General features: G+C 40.1%; 1 protein-coding gene across 3 annotated transcripts in view; it reads left to right on the forward strand.

Moving 5' to 3' along the window:
* The window catches only part of LOC124796455 (adhesion G protein-coupled receptor A3), a 197,044-nt gene that overhangs the window by 80,152 nt on the left and 93,381 nt on the right, over nucleotides 1-23,511 (forward strand). For all 3 annotated transcript variants that reach the window (XM_047260676.1, XM_047260677.1, XM_047260678.1), the window contains 2 exons: nucleotides 11,081-11,244; nucleotides 17,244-17,380. In XM_047260676.1, the coding sequence (XP_047116632.1) occupies nucleotides 11,081-11,244; nucleotides 17,244-17,380 (301 nt within the window). The remainder of the gene's footprint in view (nucleotides 1-11,080; nucleotides 11,245-17,243; nucleotides 17,381-23,511) is intronic.

Consider the following 23,511-nt stretch of genomic DNA (forward strand, 5'->3'; position numbering starts at 1 on the left):
AAAAGTATACTTTCAATACCGTTTACTATTAGTGTATATTTGACTTCTTTTCTATGGTTAAAGTTAATGAACATCAATAAATAGTGAAGTTAAAGGAAGATTTGCATTTTATTGAATGCGACTGAATGTGAATATACCATATATACGTGAATAATCAGCAACATTGAATAATCTGAGTACCCTAGTTTTAGGGGGAAGAAAAAGGAATTTTGGCTTTAATTAGTGTTTTATTTACAAAAAAAAAAAGATTCTAAAATAATGATTCTATTCATTATCACTTTCATCATCATCACTAGCGGAAGAATCATTGTTGTCATTGCCATCTTCCCATAGAACATCGTCCTCGGTTCTGTCCAGTGAACATGTGATACAACATTTTTAAAGGATTTTTCTACCAGTTGTAGTGGAATGGAGCCCCACGAACGTTTCGCTCGCAAATCTGTGTTAAATCCAGCCTCTTGATTTTTGCACTCAACATGAACTTGTGGTTTTCATCAGCCATCCATTGTGTTTAGCACTGTTTAATTGCAGCTTTGAATGGCCTATTAATACTCATGTCTAATGTTTGCAGGATGGATGTTAGGCCTCCACGGATAATGAACAAGTCAATTTTCCCATTTTGTAACTTGTCTTGCACTTTCTTAGTTGTAAGTCTTCGGGAGCTGCCCAGGACCATCATGTTGCAAGGATAAAGTAGTAAATATTCATCACTACATGATAATTTGTGTTACGAACATTCCTGTACATTATTGAAAATTGGTAAGGTAGATCAATTGGCAGGCTGTTTTGAGATGCTGCTCGACAACACCATGAACTGGAAAGGGGAATATCCAGCTTAATGATATGAACTAGTCGCAGCGAGAAGCAAAGATGTACCATGATTGGTGCAAGTTACCACTTTATGTGATATTTAGAAGGAAAATTATTCAAAAAAAATCATTAACGCACCAAGGCAACATAGCCAAGCATGAGTCACCCAGTCAACCACAAAGTTATTGTCCATCCATCCTTTCAGACTCACTCTCACCAACATGCCTTTTAGTGATATTTTCAGAAAACTACCATAAAAAGTGGTAATTTTTGTCCTCCACTGTACAAATTTGCTTCTCATTGTTGCCTGTTCATATCATGATGCTGGATTCCCATTTTCTGTTCATGGTGTTGTCAAGTGGCATCTCAAAATAGACTTGCGCTTGATCTGTGTTACCAATTTGCAATAATATATAGGAATGTTTGCGGCACAAATTTATTACGTAGTGGTGTAAACTCGTAATCACGGTGAAACCAGTGAGCGATGGTAGTTTTTCTCTGGAAGCCTAATCTGTTTTGACTGAAAAACCTTGATAGCCAGCCCTGGCTAGTTTTGAAACCAGTGAGGCTAAAGGCTTTGGCTAAAGCCGGTGCTTCAAGGTGGCACATTTCACTAGTCACCGTGCACCCATATTGTTGCTTCTTAACTGCATAATTTAAGAGCCATTTTTCAATGTCTGGATGATTTGCTTTTTGGCCATGAAACACTTGGTGATTAGTTTATTTCTCTGTTTTTTTTTCACTACTCGTGAGTACAACCTTCGCACATATTGTGCTTTCGTCACACTGCAGTGTTTACGTTCTCTTCTTCTTCTTCAGTAATTTTAAGTTTATTATTATTATTTTTATTTTTATTTTTATTTGTAGGAGAGCTACATCAAACCAGTCTCAGGACTGAAGACCACAACAACAACAACAACAACAACATTATTATTATTATTATTATTATTATTATTATTATTATCATCATTATTATTATTTAGCGGTATATGAACGATAAAAAGAACTTATGGCTGTAATTAACAAGTTAACACGTGGCTAATACTTCACTTCAGTGACACATCTCAGACTGAGGCCGCAACAACACTACAGGAGGATCTGTTGTTAGAGGTGGAATAGTACCAACTGTATTACAATTAATCCATACATCCCAGTGTTTCATCCTTAAATTTTGGAAAAATATATGTGGATTATTCATATAACTCTAATATTTTACATATGAAATGACAAGTATAAAAAACTTCAGGGCCACAAGAATTGGTGTCAATTTACCATGGTTTAAGTCTTTTGTTTTTCATTAAATTTCAATCAAATTTGACTGGTGCTCGATTTGAAGTATGAAACATCACATTCATAACCTATCGTCAGCATAATCATCCATTTGACTTCCAATACTGGATTTGAAAAGAGAATAGGTATTTGCTTATAAAAAAATCTGTATATAGTGTGGTCAGAAACAGTCTGAAAACCTTGTAAGAGTGTTGCAGAGTATGTTGTGTTGAGAAGTAAATGTTAAGAAGAAAATTCGATATGGTGCCTTGTTTCCAAGTTAATTAGCATTGAAGTTAGCAAATCAAACAATTGCTCATGGAAATTCAAGCAATCTGCCAGAGATGGTATTGTCAAATGTGTTCCTCATTTGTTTTCCTAAACCTGATCGAGAGAGTGGGTACAAAAATTAGGCATTAGACGGTAGTAAGGTTCGAACCCAAGCTAAAGGATGAGCAGTCTCATGTGCTATCATCTATATTGTGAGAGCAACTGACATTAATTGTATCTGGCTGACCACTTGAATTTGCATGCGCAATGCTTCAGTTGGGTAACTTCAGTGCTAATTAACTCTGAAATGGCATAACATATCAGTTTTTTTATGAACATTTATTTTTTTATGAACAGTCTTTCAAGCTTTCCAGGCTTTTTCTGACCACCCTGTGTAAGAATCAAGCAATAGAAAATCTGATCTTGAATAACAACAATATTAAATGGATGTATTGAAAACATAGCTTGCTACTTACCACAAAGATGACACTTTAAATTGCAGGCAGGCAGAATTAAGTCACTTGCATTACATTTCAGCCATAGCCTTTGTCAGAAAAAGAAAGAAAACCTGCCAGAGTTGGTGGTCATGTGTGCATGAGATGTGCTTACGTGTGTGATTGAATGGTGTGTGTTTCTTTTTCTGACAAAGGCTGTGACCAAAAGCTAATGTGTGATTGTCTTTTAATTGTGCCTGTCTGCAGCTTAACTTGTCATCTTTATCGTAAGTAGCAATCTCTCTCTCCTTACATGTTTGATATTTCAACCTGGAGTTTCCATTGTTTGAAATGGATATATTCTTACCTACACTGAGGAGACATTGAGTAGCAAACTGGCACATAGAAAAACAGACTGCTAGAAATTATCAGCTGATGGACTAAGTCCATTGTCAGATGTAGGAAAAACACACAAACACATAAGCAACTCACAACAGTGGCTACTGTCTCCAAGCATAAAGGCCTGACTGCCTTTGAGGTGAGCAGTGATCTCAGTTGGGAGGTTGGGGGGGAGGTACAGATTCGACATGAGGAGGGGAGGGATACATTAGCTATATACACTACATATTATCTACAGTTCATGTTCCTGCTAGTTACTCTCGATGCCACATTCCTCTACACTAACATCCCCGATGCCCATGGATTTCTGGCTATTGAACACTAATTTTCCCAGCGCCCAACTCACTTCAAGTCTACAGCCTCCTTCCTGGCCTCTGTAATCTACTACATTCCACCCACAATTACTTCTTCTTTGAGGCTGCCACCTTCTTAAAGAAGAAGAAGAAGAAGAAGAATCTATAGCGCAGCAATAAGAAGCATCCCCATGGCACCATCCTGATCTACAGGAATCCATCCTAGGTGCCCAAAATCCCAAACTCCTCACCAACTTCTTATTCATTGATGAGATTTCCACAATCTGTACCAAGAGTGAGGAGACACTAGCCACGTTCCTCGAGAACCTCAACACCTTCTTCTCCTTTGATTTTACTTGGTTCCTCAGTCCGTCAAGCCACCTTCCTCAGTGTTGACTTTCAACTCAGGGATGACTACATCAAAACCTCTGCCCACATCAAACCCACCAATTACCAACAGTGCCACCACTTCGACAGCTGCCATCTTTTCCATACCAAGAAGTTCCTTCGATATAGCCTAACCACCCATGGTTGTTACATGCATAGTGACAATCAGCTGCTCTCCAAATATGCAAAGAGCCTTGCTGAGGCCTTCAAAGACTGAAATTACCCTCTCCACCTTGTCCAGAAACAGATTTCACGTGTCTTGACCCACCAGTCACCTACTATTCCCTACATACCTACTCAACAGCCATCAAGGACCATTCCCCTTGCTACTCAGCACCACCCAGGACAGGAACAACTGAACCACATTCTCTGCAAGACTTTTGACTACCAATCATCATGCTCTGAAATGAGTAAATATCCTCCCTATTTCTTCCTCAGCAGTATTCTGCTGCCCACCCAACCTGTGCAATATCTGTGTCCGTGTCTGTTCCACCCCTGCTCCCAGCAACCCATTGCCCTACAGCTCACATGTCTGGAATAGACTTAGATGTAAGACCTGTCCCATCTATCCTCACAGTCCTGTCACATGCCTCTCCTTTTCATCAAATGTAGCACCATCTGTGAAAGCAGTCATGTGATCTACTGTTTTAGCTCTGTCCACTGACATTGACATGACTACCAGCGAGCTAGAATTAGTTTCTTTAATCACAAAAATAGTCCTCTGTCAACTGTCTGATGACAATTTCTCTGATCAAAATCTGGAACAAAAGAAACAAACTCAGTTGTTCATGTTTCTATTCATGAGTGTATTGCAGGCACTAAAAAGCTGTTTGTCCACACAATGACCACTGTCAAACTGTGGCCACCCAGTTGCTGAGCATTCCACCCATCATCATGTGCTTGACATCAACAACTGCTTCACAGTCTGTGCCATCTAGATTCATCCCATCAACAACATCTTTTCTGAATTGCACAAATGGGAACTCTCCCTGCAACATGCCTTTCATTCCCACAATCACGTTGGTCTCAAATTTTGTTAGTCATGACTTTCATTTCCACTCCAGCACTACACATGCCTTCAATACACCAAAGTACCAGCATAGTCCTATTCATTTCTCTCTTCTCCACCTTCGCACTCCCCCCCCCCCCCCCTCCCCAATTCTCATATCCACCCCAGCACAGCCCCCCCCCCCCCCCATGCTCCACCTAGTAGCTCACTGTTCTGTCCCTGCCGTGTTGCTGCATACTCCTACAGGCAACACTAGCATGTTTTCCCACCCTACCCTGCCATATCTCCCCCCTCCTTGTCCCATACCTCTTGTGTACCCAAACCCAACTTTGCCAAGACTGCTGTTCACCTCAGACACAGTCACAGTTGGACCTTTGCTTTGTCTACCTCTGATGAAGGGCTCTGTCCAGTAGCTGATAATTTCTGGCAATCTTTTTTCAATGTTTCTTTCTGCCACTCAGTTCCCCCTTCATGTGGCGAGCAGCAATCCATCCATTTCATATTGTTTTTGTAAGAGAATAACAACAATTTTAAAAGGATGGATTGCTACTCACCTTGTGGTGGAAGCATTGAGTGGCAGACAGGCACAGTGAAAAAGATTGCTAAATATTATTCAGAAATCAGAGTAAGTCCTTCATCACATGTAGGCAGCTGAACTCTTCACAACTTACACATGCATGCTGCCACTGTCGTCTCTGAGCTCTAAGGCCCGATTAGGCTTAGTCTGAAAGCTGAATAATATCTAGCAGTCTTTTTCATTTTGTCTGTCGGCCATTCAACACCACCTCTATGTAGTGAGTAGCAATGTATGCTTTTCATATTGTTATTCCATCATGGGTTTTCCATTCACTGATATGAGAATTGTAGATATAATTCTAATGATATTGTTTTCACAGATGTTTTGAATGGTTGACAGTTGAATTGAAATCATTCATCAGACATTACTAAACACTCAGTTTATATGTAATATGTTTTACTCTGAAATTATTCCAAATTATAAAATTCAGTGCAGTGTGAAAAATTTTAAGTGCTTAGGAGCACACAAGCCAATGTTGTGTGGCCAACAAGAGTATCTTGCCTCTTTGAACAACAAACCATGCTAATTGAAACTTGTGCCTTAGTTTCTTCATAATATATTGTATCTGCAGCACATTTTCACTCTCTTGGTGTCTGCCAGAAATTCACCATTTTAGTTTAGAAGGTCATCTAGTTCTGAATCATTTTTCAAGAGTTTCTCAGTTTCTAAGTTTGATAATTTTATCTCAGTTTCAATATTTACATTTTTTACACTCATATCAATGTAGAAAGGTGTAAATATAGATTGACACAAAGAAAGAGGGATGTATGAAGTTGATGTTAGCAGCCCTACAGATGTGAAATAAGTGGGGGGAAAACACCATATTGTTAAGTACTAACAGGCGTATAGTTGCGGAGGAGTGGTGCAGAGCACGCATTCACTGTGAGTGCCTATTACCGGCACGGTGACAGTGTGACAGCTGCACGAAAGTGTGTTTCAGCACCATTACAGAATCCCGCCCTGCCATTACGTTCCTTCTTCACACACAATCAAAACATGAGTTTATGAATTTGAAGGTATTGGTTTGGCTTTGAAAATACAATAGAGCCTAGTATATGTGTGTATCATTTTATATATCCCAGAAAACATTGATGATGTGTAAGCTGCAGTGGTAAGGAGTTCTGGTTGTTTTGAGCAAAAAATTGCCTCGTCATTGGGGCTCGGGCGCTGGAGCATGCGAAGAATACTCCATAGCCTTAATTCCATCCTTACGAGGTTCATATTGTTCAAGAACTAAAACTTAATGATTCTATGTTGCAAATACAATGTTGTGGAAACCTATCGATTAGAATCAGCGAAGATGCTAACTTCATTGAAAACTTCTGGATGTCAGATGAAGTCCATTTTTCACCTAAGTGGATACATGAATAAACAGAACATGCATTACTGGGTTCAGACAAATCCTGTCACACTTCACTATTGTCAGCTGCGCAAGTTTCTGCATGGTTTGCAGTGTCATATCGTGGAGTGATAGGCTGTTACTTCTTTGAAGATGAAGGCTCTGCTGTCAGAGTGATACCCCAACATTATGTCAATATGATACAGGCATTTTTAACAGCTCCCTTCTCTTCCAAATCTTGACATTCAATACACTCGGTTTCAACAAGATGGAGCCACCACACACATTGGTTGCTGTGAAATATCTGGGGATCACATAATTCCAAGGAATGCTGACATCGCTTAGCTGCTCTGATGTCCAGACATCTCAGTCTGTGAGTGCTTTTGTTGGGGACATCTGAAGAGTGTTGTACACCAGATTAAACCATCAGACCTTGCCTAGCTCAAGACTCAGGTTGCATGTAAGTTGCCAACATCTACAAGAACACATTGTGTTGTGCTGTGCTGTGCAAATTCTTCAGAATTAGAGTACTAAATGTGTATGGTGAAAAGGGTGGTGATGCAATTTTTAAAAGTGATCCCTAATGAAATTGTAGAATTCATGTTCCAGCATCAACTAAACTTTTTTAAGTTTCCTTGATTTTTTTTCTGTTTATTTCAAATTTTCTTTACATTTTTGCTATGCCATACTGTATATAAAAACTTAGTTACCGTGCAGATGATGCAGTCCGAAGTGACAGCTAGGAGATAGTTTCTCGTGTGCTTGTTACACACATTTGCACTCACAGTCATGCAGCATGCGCTCTCTCTCTCTCTCTCTCTCTCTCTCTCTCTCTCTCTCTCTCTCTCTCTCTCTCTCTCTCTCTCCCCCCCCCTCTCCCCCTCCCCCTCCCATCCCCCTCCCTTTCCCTCTCCCCCTCCCTCTCCCTCTGCCCCCCACCCCACCCCACCCCACCCTGACCCTCCCCTCTCCCTCTCCCTTTCCCTCTCCCTCTCTATCTGATCCACTCCCCCCTCCCTTTCCCTCTCCCCCCTCCCTCTCCCCCTGCCCCCCACCCCACCCTGACCCTCCCCTCTCCCTCTCTATCTGATCCATATTTGAACACACACATTTTGTAGATCAGTACTGAATATTCAGTGTTCAGTTCAGTTTTACTAATTTCAGTGCAAAGTAGTAATTTCTCACAGTATTGTATATAGTGACATTAAATTGATTTTAGAATAAGTTTAAGAAGCCTGTATGGTAAAATAAAACCCAACTGTACATGTAGTACGCATTTTCTCAGTGTAAATGAAGTTCGTAATCAGACATTTTAAATTTGTCTTCAGTACCTGTCTTTCAAGGTATCCCATGGAATATTATTTCTTGAGCAACTACAAAAAATTAGTTTTGTATATATCTTGTTTTCATTCTGAGCTGTACCTGGAATAACAACAGATAAGTGATTCATTTGGAGTTGTGAAAAATAGGTGAATTAGGAACTTCAACCTGGAAACCTAAGAGAAATCTTCTGATGAAAGGAAGTCACCATTCTGTGATTAGACAGCAGTATCACCATAGCTGCAATAAATAAATTGACTGCAGCTTGGAAATTGTCTGCACACATGTTCACAGACTTGTGAACCTCTACTAGGAAATCACTACCAATTGACCTGCATGCATACATTATGGCAGGTGAGAAGGTGTACCATTTGTCAGTGAGGAGAACACTTGCATAAAGAATGCACATTTTAGAGTGCAATGGAGGACTACCTGGACTTTAAATGTGTAGCTTTTGTTGTATGTGAATCATTGGTTATTAATGTCAGTTTTGTAGCCTCATAACTGAGAAAGCATGTCCTTACTACTTACACAGACCTTTTTGAAACTGAATAAGTTTGGCTTACTATTGTTCTAGTAAAGACTAATTGTCCAAAAATGAAAGGTATTCTCAGACAACACTCTGATCAGAATAACTCTAAATCTAATCTTCGTGAATTTTCAGAAAGTAGAGACCAGCATAAAGATATTCAGATTACTTAGACAATTTCCTTTAATCGATCCATTGGAACTAGTTAAAGATCAATCTCAGGCAGAATTGTTCATCAAGAGCTTGAAGATGGCTTAATTTGACTCTTTCTACCTCCTGTCAGTTGTTTAGGTCTTACAGTTCGTACAAAAATAAATCAAGAAACTTTTACGTTTTACCTCATTTCTTTCTAAAAGAGTAAATGAGACAATAAAAACACTCACTACAGACCAGTCAGTATCCAAGCTGTAATACAATGAAGTGTGATGTACAAGTTGCGACTAGCTTTTCATCCACTTTAAGCTGAGATTTGTGGAAAAGTTGTTAATGGTGAAATAAAACTGGGTATTATATTGCTCTCTAAACTAAGAATTTAAGTTTATGCATAGGATTACTAAATTTATTTACGGACTGACTGCTATTTCAAGCTAAAAGTGCAAATTTATTTTTGTACTGCTTGTAGCTTCTAAGTTGCGTTCATGAAAATGTTTTAGAAGAGTTGTGTGTAATTTTTTACTCACAAGGAGGTCCCCAGAGGTGCTACTGATTTTTTGAAACCATCTATACAGTTAGGTAGATTAAGGTCCCAGGTATCACACCCTGTAGCTGTTTACTTGTTTGCAAGTAACCGATGAAAAAAAAGTTTCAGAATTTCAGGTGATGCCCTACATCTTTAAAAAAAGGAACATTACACAAATTGTTTGTGTAGTGTAAAGGTTAAGACACAGTCCTTACATGCAAAAGATTGTGGATTTGAACCTCATTAGATGCTTTGAAAATTTTCATTTTTAAATCTTTGTTGAAATGACATTGATCATTATTTTTATTCAGTTAATTGATTAAAATGTAATTTTGTTATTTCTATTTCTTTGTCACATCATTTTAATCACTAAATTAACTTTTTCAATTGTTCTCATTTTTTTTCTTCCTATCATTCTGTTTTGCACTTAGGAGTTTTTATGCATATTAATTGAATTATTTTTATTTATTTATCATAATATTTAAACATCTGAAAATGCTGATCTATCAGCTAAAAAACAAAAGATGAAATTAAACAGTGGAACAACACACACACACGACCACAGTCTCTGGCTGCCAATGTTAGAATGACCTGGGCAGCCAGAGACATTGGTTTTGTGTGTGTGTGTGTGTGTGTGTGTGTGTGTGTGTGTGTGTGTGTGTGTGGGTGTGTTTTTCTTGTGTAATTCTGATGAAGACCTGTACATGTCTGTGACTCAGCATCTGTGCCATATGGTGAGTAGCAACTATCCTTTTCATAATATTGCCAAAGATGAAATTATTTATATTATCTGTGGTGCGGTGTCAAAAATGTATGTTTCATTGCAAATTGTAAATTTTTCGGATGGTAATCTTCGTATAAATTTGTATTACACTATTGACATAATTGCACAGATGTAGATTTATATAAAAGAAAGAATCTTAAGTAAAACAAAATTCAAGCAAAATGAGTAATTGAAATAATGAATGCAATAACATGGATGAAAATATATGATGATATAATGGAATAAGTTAAATCAAAGTAAATGCATCAAAAGAATTAAAATCACATGAACAGAGATTCCAAGTGGAAAGAGAATGATATGAAGAAAAAATGAGGACAAGTGAAAAAGTTGAAATGGTGATTAAAATGATGTGACAGAGGAATACAAATACAAAAATTACATTTAAACCAATTAATTGAATAAAAATATTTATCTAAGTCATTTTGATAGAGATTAAAAAATAAAAAATTTCAAAGTGCCACATGAGATTAGAAACCCACAGCCTTTTGCATTGGAGGATCGTACCTTAACCATTGTGCTATACAACCAACTTATATAAGATTCCTTTTTTTAAAGGGATAGAGCATCACATGAAATTCCAAAATTTTAAAACACACTGCTCTTCTTTGGATCTTCTTTATTTCCTCTGTGAAACCTATCTGGTACAGATCCAAGACTGATGAGCAGTATCCAAATATTGGTCGAATAAGGGTTTTATAAGCTACCTTGTTCATCAGTTGAACTACACTTCTTGAGATTTCTTCCAGTGAATCTCATTCTGACATCTGCCTTACCTGCGATTAGTTTAATATGGTTGTTCCACTTTAAACTGTCCCCTACACACACTCCCAGATATTTAACGGTTGTGACTGCTTCCAGTGACAGTTCTGCAATGGTGTAATCATACAGTACTGTGTCTTTCTGCCTATTTATTCACAATGTATTACATTTGCTTATGTTTGATAGTGTAAAAAATTTCAAAGACTGCGTTACCTCCTACAGGTTGTATTTGAAGGAGACTCCTTGCAACTACGATGTCGTGCTCCCAGCATCACCCAAGACAGAGGTGTCACTTTTATTACTTGGATCAAGGAAAGTACTACTGCATCAACTACAAACTCTCTTATAGAAAGCAGCATGTTGCAGGATTCGGGTCTTGTTGAAAGGTAAGTAACTGCTACTGTTTTGGGCCCTTTATTCCTCATATGTGTGCTTTACAATAGAACCCAGTATTCCAAACAAATTGGGGGCTTGGTGTGTTTGGATTCAGAAATGGTTGGATTAACTGAAAAAAAGAAAAGAAAAAATGCGCTGTATGTATACAAATAAGGTTACCATCCACTAGGCAATGTTGCATAGTGACCCAAACCACACCAGGAAATCCCTCCCATACAGCCTGGCCATCCGGGGATGGCATATCTGCAGTGATAAAAACTCCTTTGCTCAATATACTAAGGATCTCTCCAAGGCCTTCACAGACAGTCATTATCCCGAAGACCTAGTTCCCAAACAGATCTGCTGCGCCATTTCCCTTCACACTCCCAATCCTCCCACCACCTCCAGGAACCAGCCACAAAGGAGTGCCCCCTTTGTCACCTAGTACCAGCCCGGACTGGAAAAACTGAACCATATCTTTCGCCAGAGCTTTGATTACCTGTCATGTCCCTGAAATGAGGACATCCTTCCCGTGATCCTTCCCACCCCTCCTAAAGTGGTGTTCCATTGCCCACCTAACCTTCACAATAACCTAGTCCATCCCTATGCCATTCCCAATCCCAACACCTTGCCTCAGGGATCATATCCCCATGGAAGACCCTGGTGTGCAAGACCTGCCCAATCCTGCTCAGCACTTCCTATATTAGTCCTATCACAGGTTTATCCTTCCACATGAGGGATCAAGCCTCCTGTGAAAGCAATCATGTCATTTACCAGCTCTGCTGCAATCATTGCACAGCTTTTTATATTGATATATTTACTTACCAACTGTCCACCAGAATGAACGGCCACCACCAATCTGTGACCAAGAACACAGTAGACTACTCTGTGGAACAACATTCAGCTGAGCATAAAATGCTTGATTCCAATGGCTACTTCCCTACCTAGCTCATCTGGATCCTTCCCTCCACAATCAGCTTTTCTGAACTGTTCAGATGGGAGTTATCCTTACAACATGTTCTCCACTCCCGCAATTATCCTGGTCTCAACCTATGGTAACATACTGTCCCCACACTCTATCCAACAGTTTCCAGCCCCTCTGTCCTATCATCTCCTCCCCATTCTTGTCTCCCAGCCTCTTTGTTTGTCGCCCTCTGCCAATATACCCATCCATCTTTCCCTGCTCCTATCTCCTTTATTCCCCATCTTCATGCCGCACAATCTCGTGATGCTGCACCTCTTGGCATTCTAGTCACTGCACACTCCATCAGACAGCATTTGCCTCTCCGCCCACCCTTACAGTAGTAACCCTTCCATTTCCCTGCCTCCTCCAGATTGCTACTTGCATCCCACGTGATAGTTGCATTCTGGCCCAAGCTGCCAGAGTTGGCAATCATGTGTGCATGAGGTGTTCTTGCATGTATGTATGAATGGCATATATTTCTCTTTTGTTGATGGAAGCTATGGCCGAAAGCTTTATGTAAGTGTCTTTTAATTGTCCCTGCCTGCAGACTTAATGTGTCTTTTTTTCTTGATAAGTAGCAGTCTGTCTTCCTGCATTGTGGTTAATTAAACTAGTCCACTGGGATGTTATCGTCATGCAAGCACTCCACCACAGGCCGTGCATTATGAACAGGTGCTCGATCATGTTGAAAGATGCAGTCACCACCTCCGAATTGCTCTTCAACAGTGGGAAGCAAGAAGGTGCTTAAAACATCAATGTGTGTGCTGTGATAGTGCCATGAAAAACAACAAGGGGTGCAAGTCCCCTCCATGAAAAACACGACCACACTATAAAAGTACCGCCTCCGAATTTTAGTGTGGCACTACATAAGCTGGCAGATGGCATTCACCAGTCATTCGCCATACCCACACCCTGCCATAGGATTGTCACATTGTGTACCGTGATTTGTCACTCCACAGAACGTTTTTCCACTGTTCAGTCATTCAATGTTTATCAAGGGAGGCATCATTTGGCATTTACTGGCATGGTGTGTGGCTTATGAGCAGCCGCTCGACCATAAAATCCAAGTTTTCTCACCTCATGCCTAACTGTCGTAGTACTTGCAGTTGACCCTGATGCATTTTAGAATTCCTGTGCGATGGTCTGGATAGATGTCTGCCTATTACATATTATGTCACTCTTCAACTGTTGGCGGTCTCTGTCAGTCAACAGATGAGGTCAGCCTGTACGCTTTTGTGCTGTGTGTGTCCCTTTACTTATCCACTACACTATCACATCAGAAACAGTGGACCTAGATATGTTTAGGGTTGTGGAAATCTCGCATACAGACGAATGATACAAGTGACACCCAATCACCAGACCAAGTTCAAAATCCGTGAATTCTGTAGAGCACTCCATCCTGCTCTCTCACGATGTCTAATGACTACTGAGGTTGCTGATAAGGAGTACCTGGCGGTAGATGGCAGCACAATGCACCTAATATGAAAAACGTATGTTTTTGGGGGTGTCCGGATACTTTTAATCACATAGTTTACAACTAATAATGGTTTTATTGTGCGACTCTCTGTACACTTGGGCAGGTTTCATTTATTGGATTTTGTACTTTGTTAATGCCTGTTTTATTTTTGCATGTTCTATGTACAAATTTGTTCTCATCTTATGTTTTAGCTATCTGATGATGGAAAAAACCTGAAATGCATCAAGTGACCAATTTGAGTCATCATCATCATCTTGGACAGTTTCCAGCCACTGGCTGGGTCTGTCGGGAACACAAGCCTCTCCACCGTGTTCTGTCTTTCCACCATTCCCCCTCTTCCACCTTCGTCCAGTTCTCTCCTCTTCTCATCACACATTCCTTCACTCCCTTCACCCATCTATCTCTTGGTCTTCCTCTGGGCCTCTTCCCCTCCAGTTGCAGATCAAACATCCTCTTTGGAATTCTTCCCTCATCCATTCTCTTCATGTGTCCATACCACTGCAGTCTTGATTTTTCTATCCTGTCCTGTACTGGTTCCTCCTTTAGTCTTTCCCTCACATACAAATTTCGCAATCTGTCTCGTCTTGTTACACCCAACCTGCTCCTCTGGAACTTCATTTCACTAGCCTGTATTCTACTTTTGTCGCTTTTGTGCATTACCCATGTCTCACTTCCGTATGTCAATATGGGGACAAAGTAGGTTCGGTATATAATTCCCTTGGATTTCTGTGGCACCTCCTTGCTCCAAATAAGCCCCCTAATGCATTTGTAGAACTGCCCTGCTTTTCTGCATCTTTCATTTATTTCCATTGCGTTTCCCCCCTTACTTTCAATCACGCTTCCCAGGTACTTGAAGTTCTCTACCACTTGTAGTTTTTCCCCTCCACAAGTTATATCCACATTTGGCCTATTCTTCTTCCTTGTTGTGACGATTATTTCACTTTTCTTTGCAGAGAAATGCATTCCATATTGTGCTGCCGTTGCCTCCCATGCATCTAACTGCTCTTGCACCTCCTTCACGCAATTTCCCCATAACATCAGGTCATCGGCAAAAAGCACTGCTTTCATTTTATGATCTCCAATTGCATCTGATACTTGCTGTAGGATTTCATCCATAACAATAATAAACAATAAAGGCGAAAGTGCACTTCCCTGTCGCAGCCCATTTTCCAGCTTGAACCATGCAGTACGTTCCCTCCCCACTTTCACACAACTCTCACTTCCCTCATACATTTTTCTGACTTTTCGTGTAATCTCTTCATCTATCCCTTTTGCGTTCAGCACATCCCAGAGCTTGTCCCTACAGATACTGTCATACGCCTTCTCAATATCCAAAAAGGCCATGATTAAGTCCTTCCCGTACTCATAGTGCCTTTCCTGCAGTTGCCTTACCGCAAATATGAGGTCCGTTGTTGATCTTCCCGGTCTGAAACCGTACTGCTCCTCTTGCAGTCTACTTTCAATACTGCTTCTTATTCTCTTCTCCAGCATCTTTTCATAGATTTTTCCACAGTGGCATAGCAGGGTGATTCCTCTGTAGTTCTCACATCTCCTTTTATCCCCTTTCTTGAAGATCGGGACTATAATTCCTTTCTTCCAATCCTCAGGAATTCTGTTCTCCTTCCACACCACCCTCAGCACTCTGTATAGCCACTGGGTTCCTACTTCTCCTGCTGCTCGTATCATATCCACTGTTACTTCGTCCCAACCTGGTGCCTTGCCCCCTTTCATCCTCTTTATGGCTTCTTCCACTTCATTCCAAGTTAGATCATCAATTTCCCCACTATTATAATCGTCTGCTGCCTTAGGCTCTCCATCGCTGTTAGTTACCTGCTTGGCAGCATTCAACAGATCTTCAAAGTACTCCTTCCAAATCTTTTTGAGCTCATGCATTTCCTCCACAACTCTTCCATTATTATCCATGATCCTCAGGCACTCGCTTCTGTCATTCCTCTTATTTCTTACCATGGTGTAAAGTACTTTTTTGTTCCCTTCACTGTCCTCTTCTAACATTCTTGTCCATTTTTCCATCCACTTCTTCTTCTCCGCCCTTACTATGGTCTGTGCCGCTTTCTTGCTTTCCTTATATTTTACCCTAGCTTCCTCTGTTCGGGTCTGGAACCATTCTCTGAAGGCTTTGTTCTTTCGAAGTACTGCCTCTTTACATATGTTGTTCCACCATGGGGTTTCCCTACTTCTCCTCTTTGTGCTAGTTCTTCCGCACACAGTCTCAGCTGCCTCAACTAGAGCCCTCTTAAAATCGCCCCATTCTTCTTCCACTGTTCTCTGATCTTCCTTTGGCAGCTTCTTCCTGATCAGTGTCTGGTACTGGGTCCTCCGTTCATCCTCTTTCAGCATCCATGTCTTCAACCTTTTCTCCTGTATATCTGTTGCCCTCCTATCTTTTTTCTCTCTTAGGGTGGCTACCAACAGCCGATGGTCGCTGTCTAAGGCCTCAGATGGTATGACCTTAACATCTGTGAGGCTGCTCATCATCTGCCTATCCACTAGTACATAGTCTACTACTGAAGTTTGGGACCAGTCCCCACTGTACCAAGTTATTTTGTGACTACTCCTCTTCTTGTACCACGAATTTGCGATCGCCAGCCCATTCCTCTTGCAGAATTCCAGCAACAATTTTCCTTCTCTATTTCGGTTCCCCCAGCCCTCTGGTCCCATTATCTCCTCGAATCCTTTCCTGTCTGTGCCAACATGTGCATTGAGGTCCCCTATTATAATCTGATTTCCTCCATTTAGCTGCTTTTGCATGTCATCTTCAAATTCCTCCTTCTCCTTTTTTGTACACCCCACCTGTGGGGCATATGCTTGGATGATTTCAATGCTTTTTCCTTTCACCCGTACTCTGGCTTTTATCATTCGATCATTGATACCTTCCACCTCCTCCTGCAGACCCTCTCTGACCACTATTGCCACTCCATTTCTTCCCCTCTCATTCCCTATCCAGTACAGTTTACATCCTTTACTTAGTGGTTTTTCACCAACTCCTCTCCACCTAGTCTCAGCAAGTCCCAAGATGTCCAATTTCCTCCTTTCCATCATTTCTACAATTTCTTCTAACTTCCCAGTTAGAGTCCTTACGTTTAAGGTGCCCAGCCGTAAACCATCTCGTAATCCTTTTCCATTGCTTGGTCCGTTTCCTTTAAATCCGTTCCGTGATCCGAGGCATGTTCCCTTTTTGAAAGCAGTTGATTTATCCACTACTGGCTTGCTAGGCCTATCGCAGCTTCACCAGAGCCCCGTTAGCCGTCACGTTTCAGGGTTCCCATAGGGCCTTCTCAGCTACCGTAGCGGTCCTGGGGCACACGAAGTCCCCGCTGTACATCGCCCCTAAAGGCAATCCCCTACTTTGTGCCGTTGCCCATCTCCCACGACTTGGACGAGGGGTTGGACTTATGGGAGACCAATTTGAGTAATAAAGTCATTTTTCACAGGCATTATGGCTTTTTTTAAGAGACACAGTCAGCTCCAGTACAGTACTACATTGTAATTTATGCTTAGTTTGTGATTTTATAATACATTTGCAGCTCAAATTTTTCCCTTTCTTTCAGCTCACTTGACATTCAACACCTGTCTCAAGAACATAGTGGACAATGGAACTGCATTTTGGTGTCCGATCAAGGAAATCAGACACAAGCAATTACTTTAATTGTAATATCAAAAGAAACTAAATACTGCCCCCAGACAGGTACTTTACTTTTTCAGTCTTTTTTAATGCTCTGTCATTCCTTACAGCGATCCCAAATACATAATTGTGACCCTAAATGCCAATATGCTTATGAGTTGAGTGAAATTGGAAAATATTCAGTGTAGATAGGCTTGTTCTGAAATGTATTATTCAGCTGTGTATTGTATAATTTTTTATGTATCTGTTAATTAATAGTTCTGAATAAACAATGTTGAATGGAGTAGTCAGAGTGTGGTAGAAAGAAACACATGTTGTCGGGATATCATCCTTTTATCAACAACAATAAAATTGCAGTGACACAGCTTGCAGCTAACGGTCAGTTTCAAAGTATTGTATCAAATTAACAATAAAGTCATAGTAATATAGCCTGTACCTAACTCGTCAGGGGTACATAGAGGGCAGTTAATGGGATATTCAGTTAAAAAGAAAAGATCTGACAGGTTGTTTACTAAATCAGAGTAACAGATTGGACTTTTTAACATATTATCAGCAGTAATATCATTAGAGATAAGGGAAATTGTAAATGTATTGTCTATAGCACATGTGTATACCAGAATTTTGTCTCTCAGGGCTATGGAAATTTTTGAAATGTATGTAATAAAAAAGTTATACAAAATGTGAAATAATTGGATGGTACAAATGAAAGAAGTTATGAAAGGGAATATGAGTTGGGGAAGATAAAGGGAAGAGCTTACGGTAAGTGGAAGTGGGAGAAAAAGTGGTGACAGCAGTGAAATGAGTTATTATTATAAAAATATAAAACTGAAATATTTGAATCAAGTGACTTTGATCTGTAGACTGTTTTATTGAAGCTTTCCAGACTGGTCTGTCATTTGCAAGTCTCTTCATATCTGCATAATTACAGCATCCATTTGAACTTGCTTACTGTAATCAAGCCCTGTCTTCCTCTACAATTTTTGCCCCCCGTCTAATTTTCACAATTTCCTCTACCACATTAACTACTCCTTGATGCTTCAAAACGTGTCTATCGACCTGATCTTTATATTAGTAAAATTGTGCCATAAATTACCTTTCTCCTTGATTCAGTTCAGTATCTTTCCATTAGTTATCCTATTTACCCATCTAATGTTCAGCATTCTTTTGTATCACGAAATATCAAAAGCTTCTATTTTCCTCTGGTCTATCCTGTTTTTTGTTCGCATTTTACATCCATATAAGGCTACCCCAGACAAATATTCTCAAGAAATACTTTATAATATATAGATATAATGGAAGGAAACATTCCACGTGGGAAAAATTATATATAAAACCAAAGATGAGGTGACTTACCGAACAAAAGCGCTGGCAGGTCGATAGACACACAAACAAACACAAACATACACACAAAATTCAAGCTTTCGCAACAAACTGTTGCCTCATCAGGAAAGAGGGAAGGAGAGGGGAAGACGAAAGGAAGTGGGTTTTAAGGGAGAGGGTAAGGAGTCATTCCAATCCCGGGAGCGGAAAGACTTACCTTAGGGGGAATAAAGGACAGGTATACACTCGCACACACGCACATATGTTTGTGTTTGTTTGTGTGTCTATCGACCTGCCAGCACTTTTGTTCGGTAAGTCACCTCATCTTTGGTTTTATTTATAATATATAGATTTATATTTGATGTTAACAAATTTTTCTTTTACATAAAAGCGATTCTTGCAGTTGCCAGCTGCATTTTTGTTATCTGTACTTCTATTTTTTCAGTTTGGTTGCTCAAATAGTAGAACTTGTCTACCACTTTTAGTAGCCCATTTCCTAATCCAGGAGTTGTCAAACTGTGTCCCAACTCCAAGGGGCATCACAGCATTGCAGTAGGAGTGTCACGGTGGTTACATAAGAGTAATAATTTGGTTTATTTGCTTTATGAGAAAAGGAACAACCTGTGCACTAGTAGTGGGCCAGCAAATAAGTGTTGTTACCTTGGCAGCATTGTACATGGCAGACTAGTATTGCGGAAGAAAAAGTTGGATGATAAAGACGTACATCATGTTTTTCCCTGCTCTTTATATTGTTCTAGAAGACAGTGGCTTTCAGTTGATTGAAGAATTGATGTTTGTGTTTCTGGGTCATTTAACTGAACTCACTGATGCCTTTTTGAAGTACTTTCCAGAAGTTAATCAGTACAACTGGGCCAGTGGATCAAAGATTCTTTCAGTACAGAACTTCCATCAGTACTTACTGCGGAAGGACAAGACCTAGTTATTGATATTTCTTCAGGCTACACATAGAAATCAAACTTCATTTCCTCATCATTGCTTGAGTTTGGAGGTTGATGAAGCAGGAGTGACCCTAAGTAGGTAACAAGGATGTACAAATTTTAATACCTTTTGCAACATCCTGTTTATGAGATAGGTTTTCAAGCATTGGCAGTCATTAACACAAAATATTGGTGGTTAATTAATGTAGAGAAGAAGATGCAAGCCACAGTTTCCAATCTTGTGGCGACATTTGAAAAATTGATGATGATGATGATGATGATGATGATGATGATGATGAAGCAGCAAGCTCATTCTCCCATTGTTTTTGTTACAAGAAAAAGACATAATAACATTAAAGGTTGGTTGAAATGTGTAATGTCAATAGTTAATATAGAAATGACTATTGATGTTAATGTTTTTAAAACTTTATTTATTTACCTCACACTTCCAGTTGGATGTCTTGTGTGAAAGGAGTTGCGGTGTTCGTGTTCAGGTCAAGGGAGCCATGACCCAAAAAATTTGAAAACCACTGCCCTAATCTTATTCAGTCAACATCACGACTTAATTTGACAACATTTGTTTTACTTTTGTTGATGTTCACTTTATAACCTCTTTCAAATTCAATATTCATGCCATTCAGCTGATCTCCCAAGTACTTCACTGTCTGTGTCAGAATCATAACATCAACAGCAAACCTCAAATCATTCCTTTCTTGTGAAAGTTTTGGAACTATGTTATCAACGAATCATTGGAAATATCACTGTCTGAGGTCATTATCAATCAGGACTGTTGTTTTGAGTTAGATAATGCGTGGAATCCTGTTATAAAAATAAAACTTTGCACTCTGCATAAGTGGCATCATTCTGCAATTTTGTCATATGAAGATGATCAGTCTTATAGCGATGAGATGAGCTTTCACCACACAGACTAGCAGCACATGCGCATTCACAGTAGCAACACATGCACGGTGACAACTGGTTACACCTCTTGTGCACCAGCTTGGCTTTAAACGACTCATTTCAGTGCTCTTTTGCCAGTTTATGCCTGAAAGTGGCCAGAAGACAGTGCACAGAAATATTGTGGCAGCAGTTTATTGACATCCATCATTTCACTTGAAATTTTGAGAAACTTTCCTTTCTTCTTTGTGTCAAGTTTCTGGATAAGTGTTAGATTAATTTTTGCACCCTGTATGTGATACCTGATAACTTCAGATTTCAAAGTTTGTTCTTCAGTCAACATAGAGAAAAGCATTGTTCAGCTCTGCAAATATTTTTATAGTGATCTGCAACTAAGAAGGGCTCTCTGTCCATGTTCCACACCTGCGTATTCCATCCATTGTCTGCTCTCGTAATTGGAGCTATGACAGGGATGAATGTCACTCTGGATCACTGCTTGTGCTTCTGACTTTCCCTACAAACATTTGTATGCTTGGAAATCCATTGCTGTTTCCTCTTCACTCAATACTTGTCATGTATGCATTATGCCACCCATAATGAACATTACAGTTCTAAGTATCCTCAACATACCTAAACTAACATGAAATTGAATGCTAAAAGTTCTACATCACACACTACAGACAGAAGTGGCAGAATGATGGTATTAGCTGAGTGTCATGTGGTACATTGATCCTTACCACGGCACATCACCCCACCACCTTATGTGCATACCAGTATAAAAATATAGCTTTGTTTTTCTTCAGCCTTCTTGGTCCACCCTGAGATCAGTTTCTTTCATTCTTCTGTAAATAATTGGTGTCATTATTTTGCAACCATAGCTTATTAAACTGATGAATCAGTAATTCTCACACCTGTCAGCACCTGCTTTCTTTGGTACTGGGATTATTGCATTCTCCTTGAAGCATTTCGTCTGTCATATATCCAATGCATCAAATGGAATTTCATGGTTGATTCTCCCATGGACCTTTGTTAATTCTAAGGAAATGTCACCCACTCCAGTTGTCTTGTTTCAACTTAGATCTTTCAGTGCACTGCAAATTTCTTCTCACAGTATTGCTTCTGCCTCCCCCCATCTCAACTTCATCCTCATCCATTTTCCTTTACATAATATTGTCTTCAGCTGCCGTTCCTTTATTTAACCCTTCTATATGTTCCTTCCAGTTTCAAGCTTTTGTTCTTTGCTTATTACCAGCTTGCATTCTGAACTATCGATTTGCATAAAGTTGCTTCCCTTTTCTCCAAAGATGTCTTTAATTTTCCTAAAAATTGGCATTTAGCGTTTCCTTATTGATGTATGCTTCTACAGGTTTGCATTTTTCTTCTGGCTGTTCCTGCATTCACATTTTGTACTACTGTCAGACTCTTTTTAGATGTCTGTGATCTCTTTTGCATGTGTCATTCACTGCAGTTTTATATTTTCTCTTTTTATTAATTAAATCTAATGTTCGTGCTTTATCCAAGGATTTCTGCTGGGCCTTGATGACTGCTTCTTCATTTGTGTCTTTGCTGTGAGGGCTACACTTTAAGCTTTTACTTAACAACAGTGGAAAGTGAACATCTTTTTGTACAAATAATTTTAATCTTCCTTAAAATATTTGACTTCAGAATTAATGTACATTTTAATGTGTCTAAACCAATGATGAAAACAAATTTGTGTCTGTTCAAACAAATTTCGGGCTTGCAGCCGGTCGTCGTTCAATACTTCGCACGATATTTCAACTGGGCACCTGCCAGTCATCTTCAGGTGAGCCGTCGCAGACTGGCGATAAAGTTCTCCGCTCCGCAATATATAGCGTACTGTAACTATTCTGCGCATGCGTTGAAAACTTGATAGTTGAACCAACACTGCCCGCCGGCCGCGCCCTTGCTGGTGGAATAGCGGAACTCAGTCGCCCTCTGCGTTGCTGTTTGCCACGGCCATCGACGCACTCTGTCGTCTTCGATTTGAGCAAATCGTGGAGATGATGGGATTCCATGCACTGTCCAGCTGGTAGCCGCTGTCACGGTTTAACAGATTTTCCGCCAGTCGTATTTCTACGGATTCTTTAATAATGGAGTCCCAGAAAGACGTTGCTGTAGACAAAATCATTGTTTTCTCATACTCCATTGAATGTCCAGTAGAAATACAATGTTCAGCAATAGCGGACTTGCTTGGCTGCAAAAGGCGGGTGTAACGCTGATGTTCAGTGCAGCGTTCTTTCACGGTGTGTGTGGTTTGACCTATGTAAGCCATACCACATTGGCACGGTATCTTGTAAATTCCGGCCTTTCGTAGTAACAAGTTGTCCTTAACTGATCCCACAAGGTCCGCAATCTTCGATGGTGGGCGGAAAACCACTTTTACCTGAAATTTTCGGAGGATTCTTGCTATTTTAAACGAAGTGTTGCCAACGAAAGGAAGAAAAGCTAAAGATTGTTCCGGCATGTTCTCCTCCTTATTCACTTCCTGCTTCTTAGTTTTAACTGTTAGTGCCCTGTTAATCTGCCGGATGGAATACCCATTTTCGCTGAATACTGTCTTTGGATGGGCGAGTTCTTGAGATAAGCTATCTAGATCTGAGACAGTATGAGCTCTACGAACAAGCGTTTTAAGCAAATTCATGGTTTGCGATGGGTGATGGCAACTCGATGCTTGCAGGTACAAATCAGTATGAGTGGGTTTCCGGTAAACTGAATGCCCTAGAGAACCATCATTCTTCCTTCGAACCAGGACATCCAAGAAAGGCAAACAACCATCTTTCTCTATTTCCATGGTGAACAGGATGTTGCTATGAATGGAGTTGAGGTGATGTAGAAACTCCATTAATTTATCTTCTCCATGAGGCCACACTATGAAAGTGTCATCCACATACCGCCAAAAAACTGTTGGCTTCAGGGCAGCTGATTCAAGCGCTCTCTCTTCAAAGTCCTCCATAAAAAGGTTGGCGACCAAAGGAGAGAGGGGGCTACCCATGGCGACACCGTCAGTCTGTTCAAAAT

Source organism: Schistocerca piceifrons, chromosome 4, assembly GCF_021461385.2.
Source record: "Schistocerca piceifrons isolate TAMUIC-IGC-003096 chromosome 4, iqSchPice1.1, whole genome shotgun sequence".
NCBI classification, from domain to species: Eukaryota; Metazoa; Arthropoda; class Insecta; order Orthoptera; family Acrididae; genus Schistocerca; species Schistocerca piceifrons.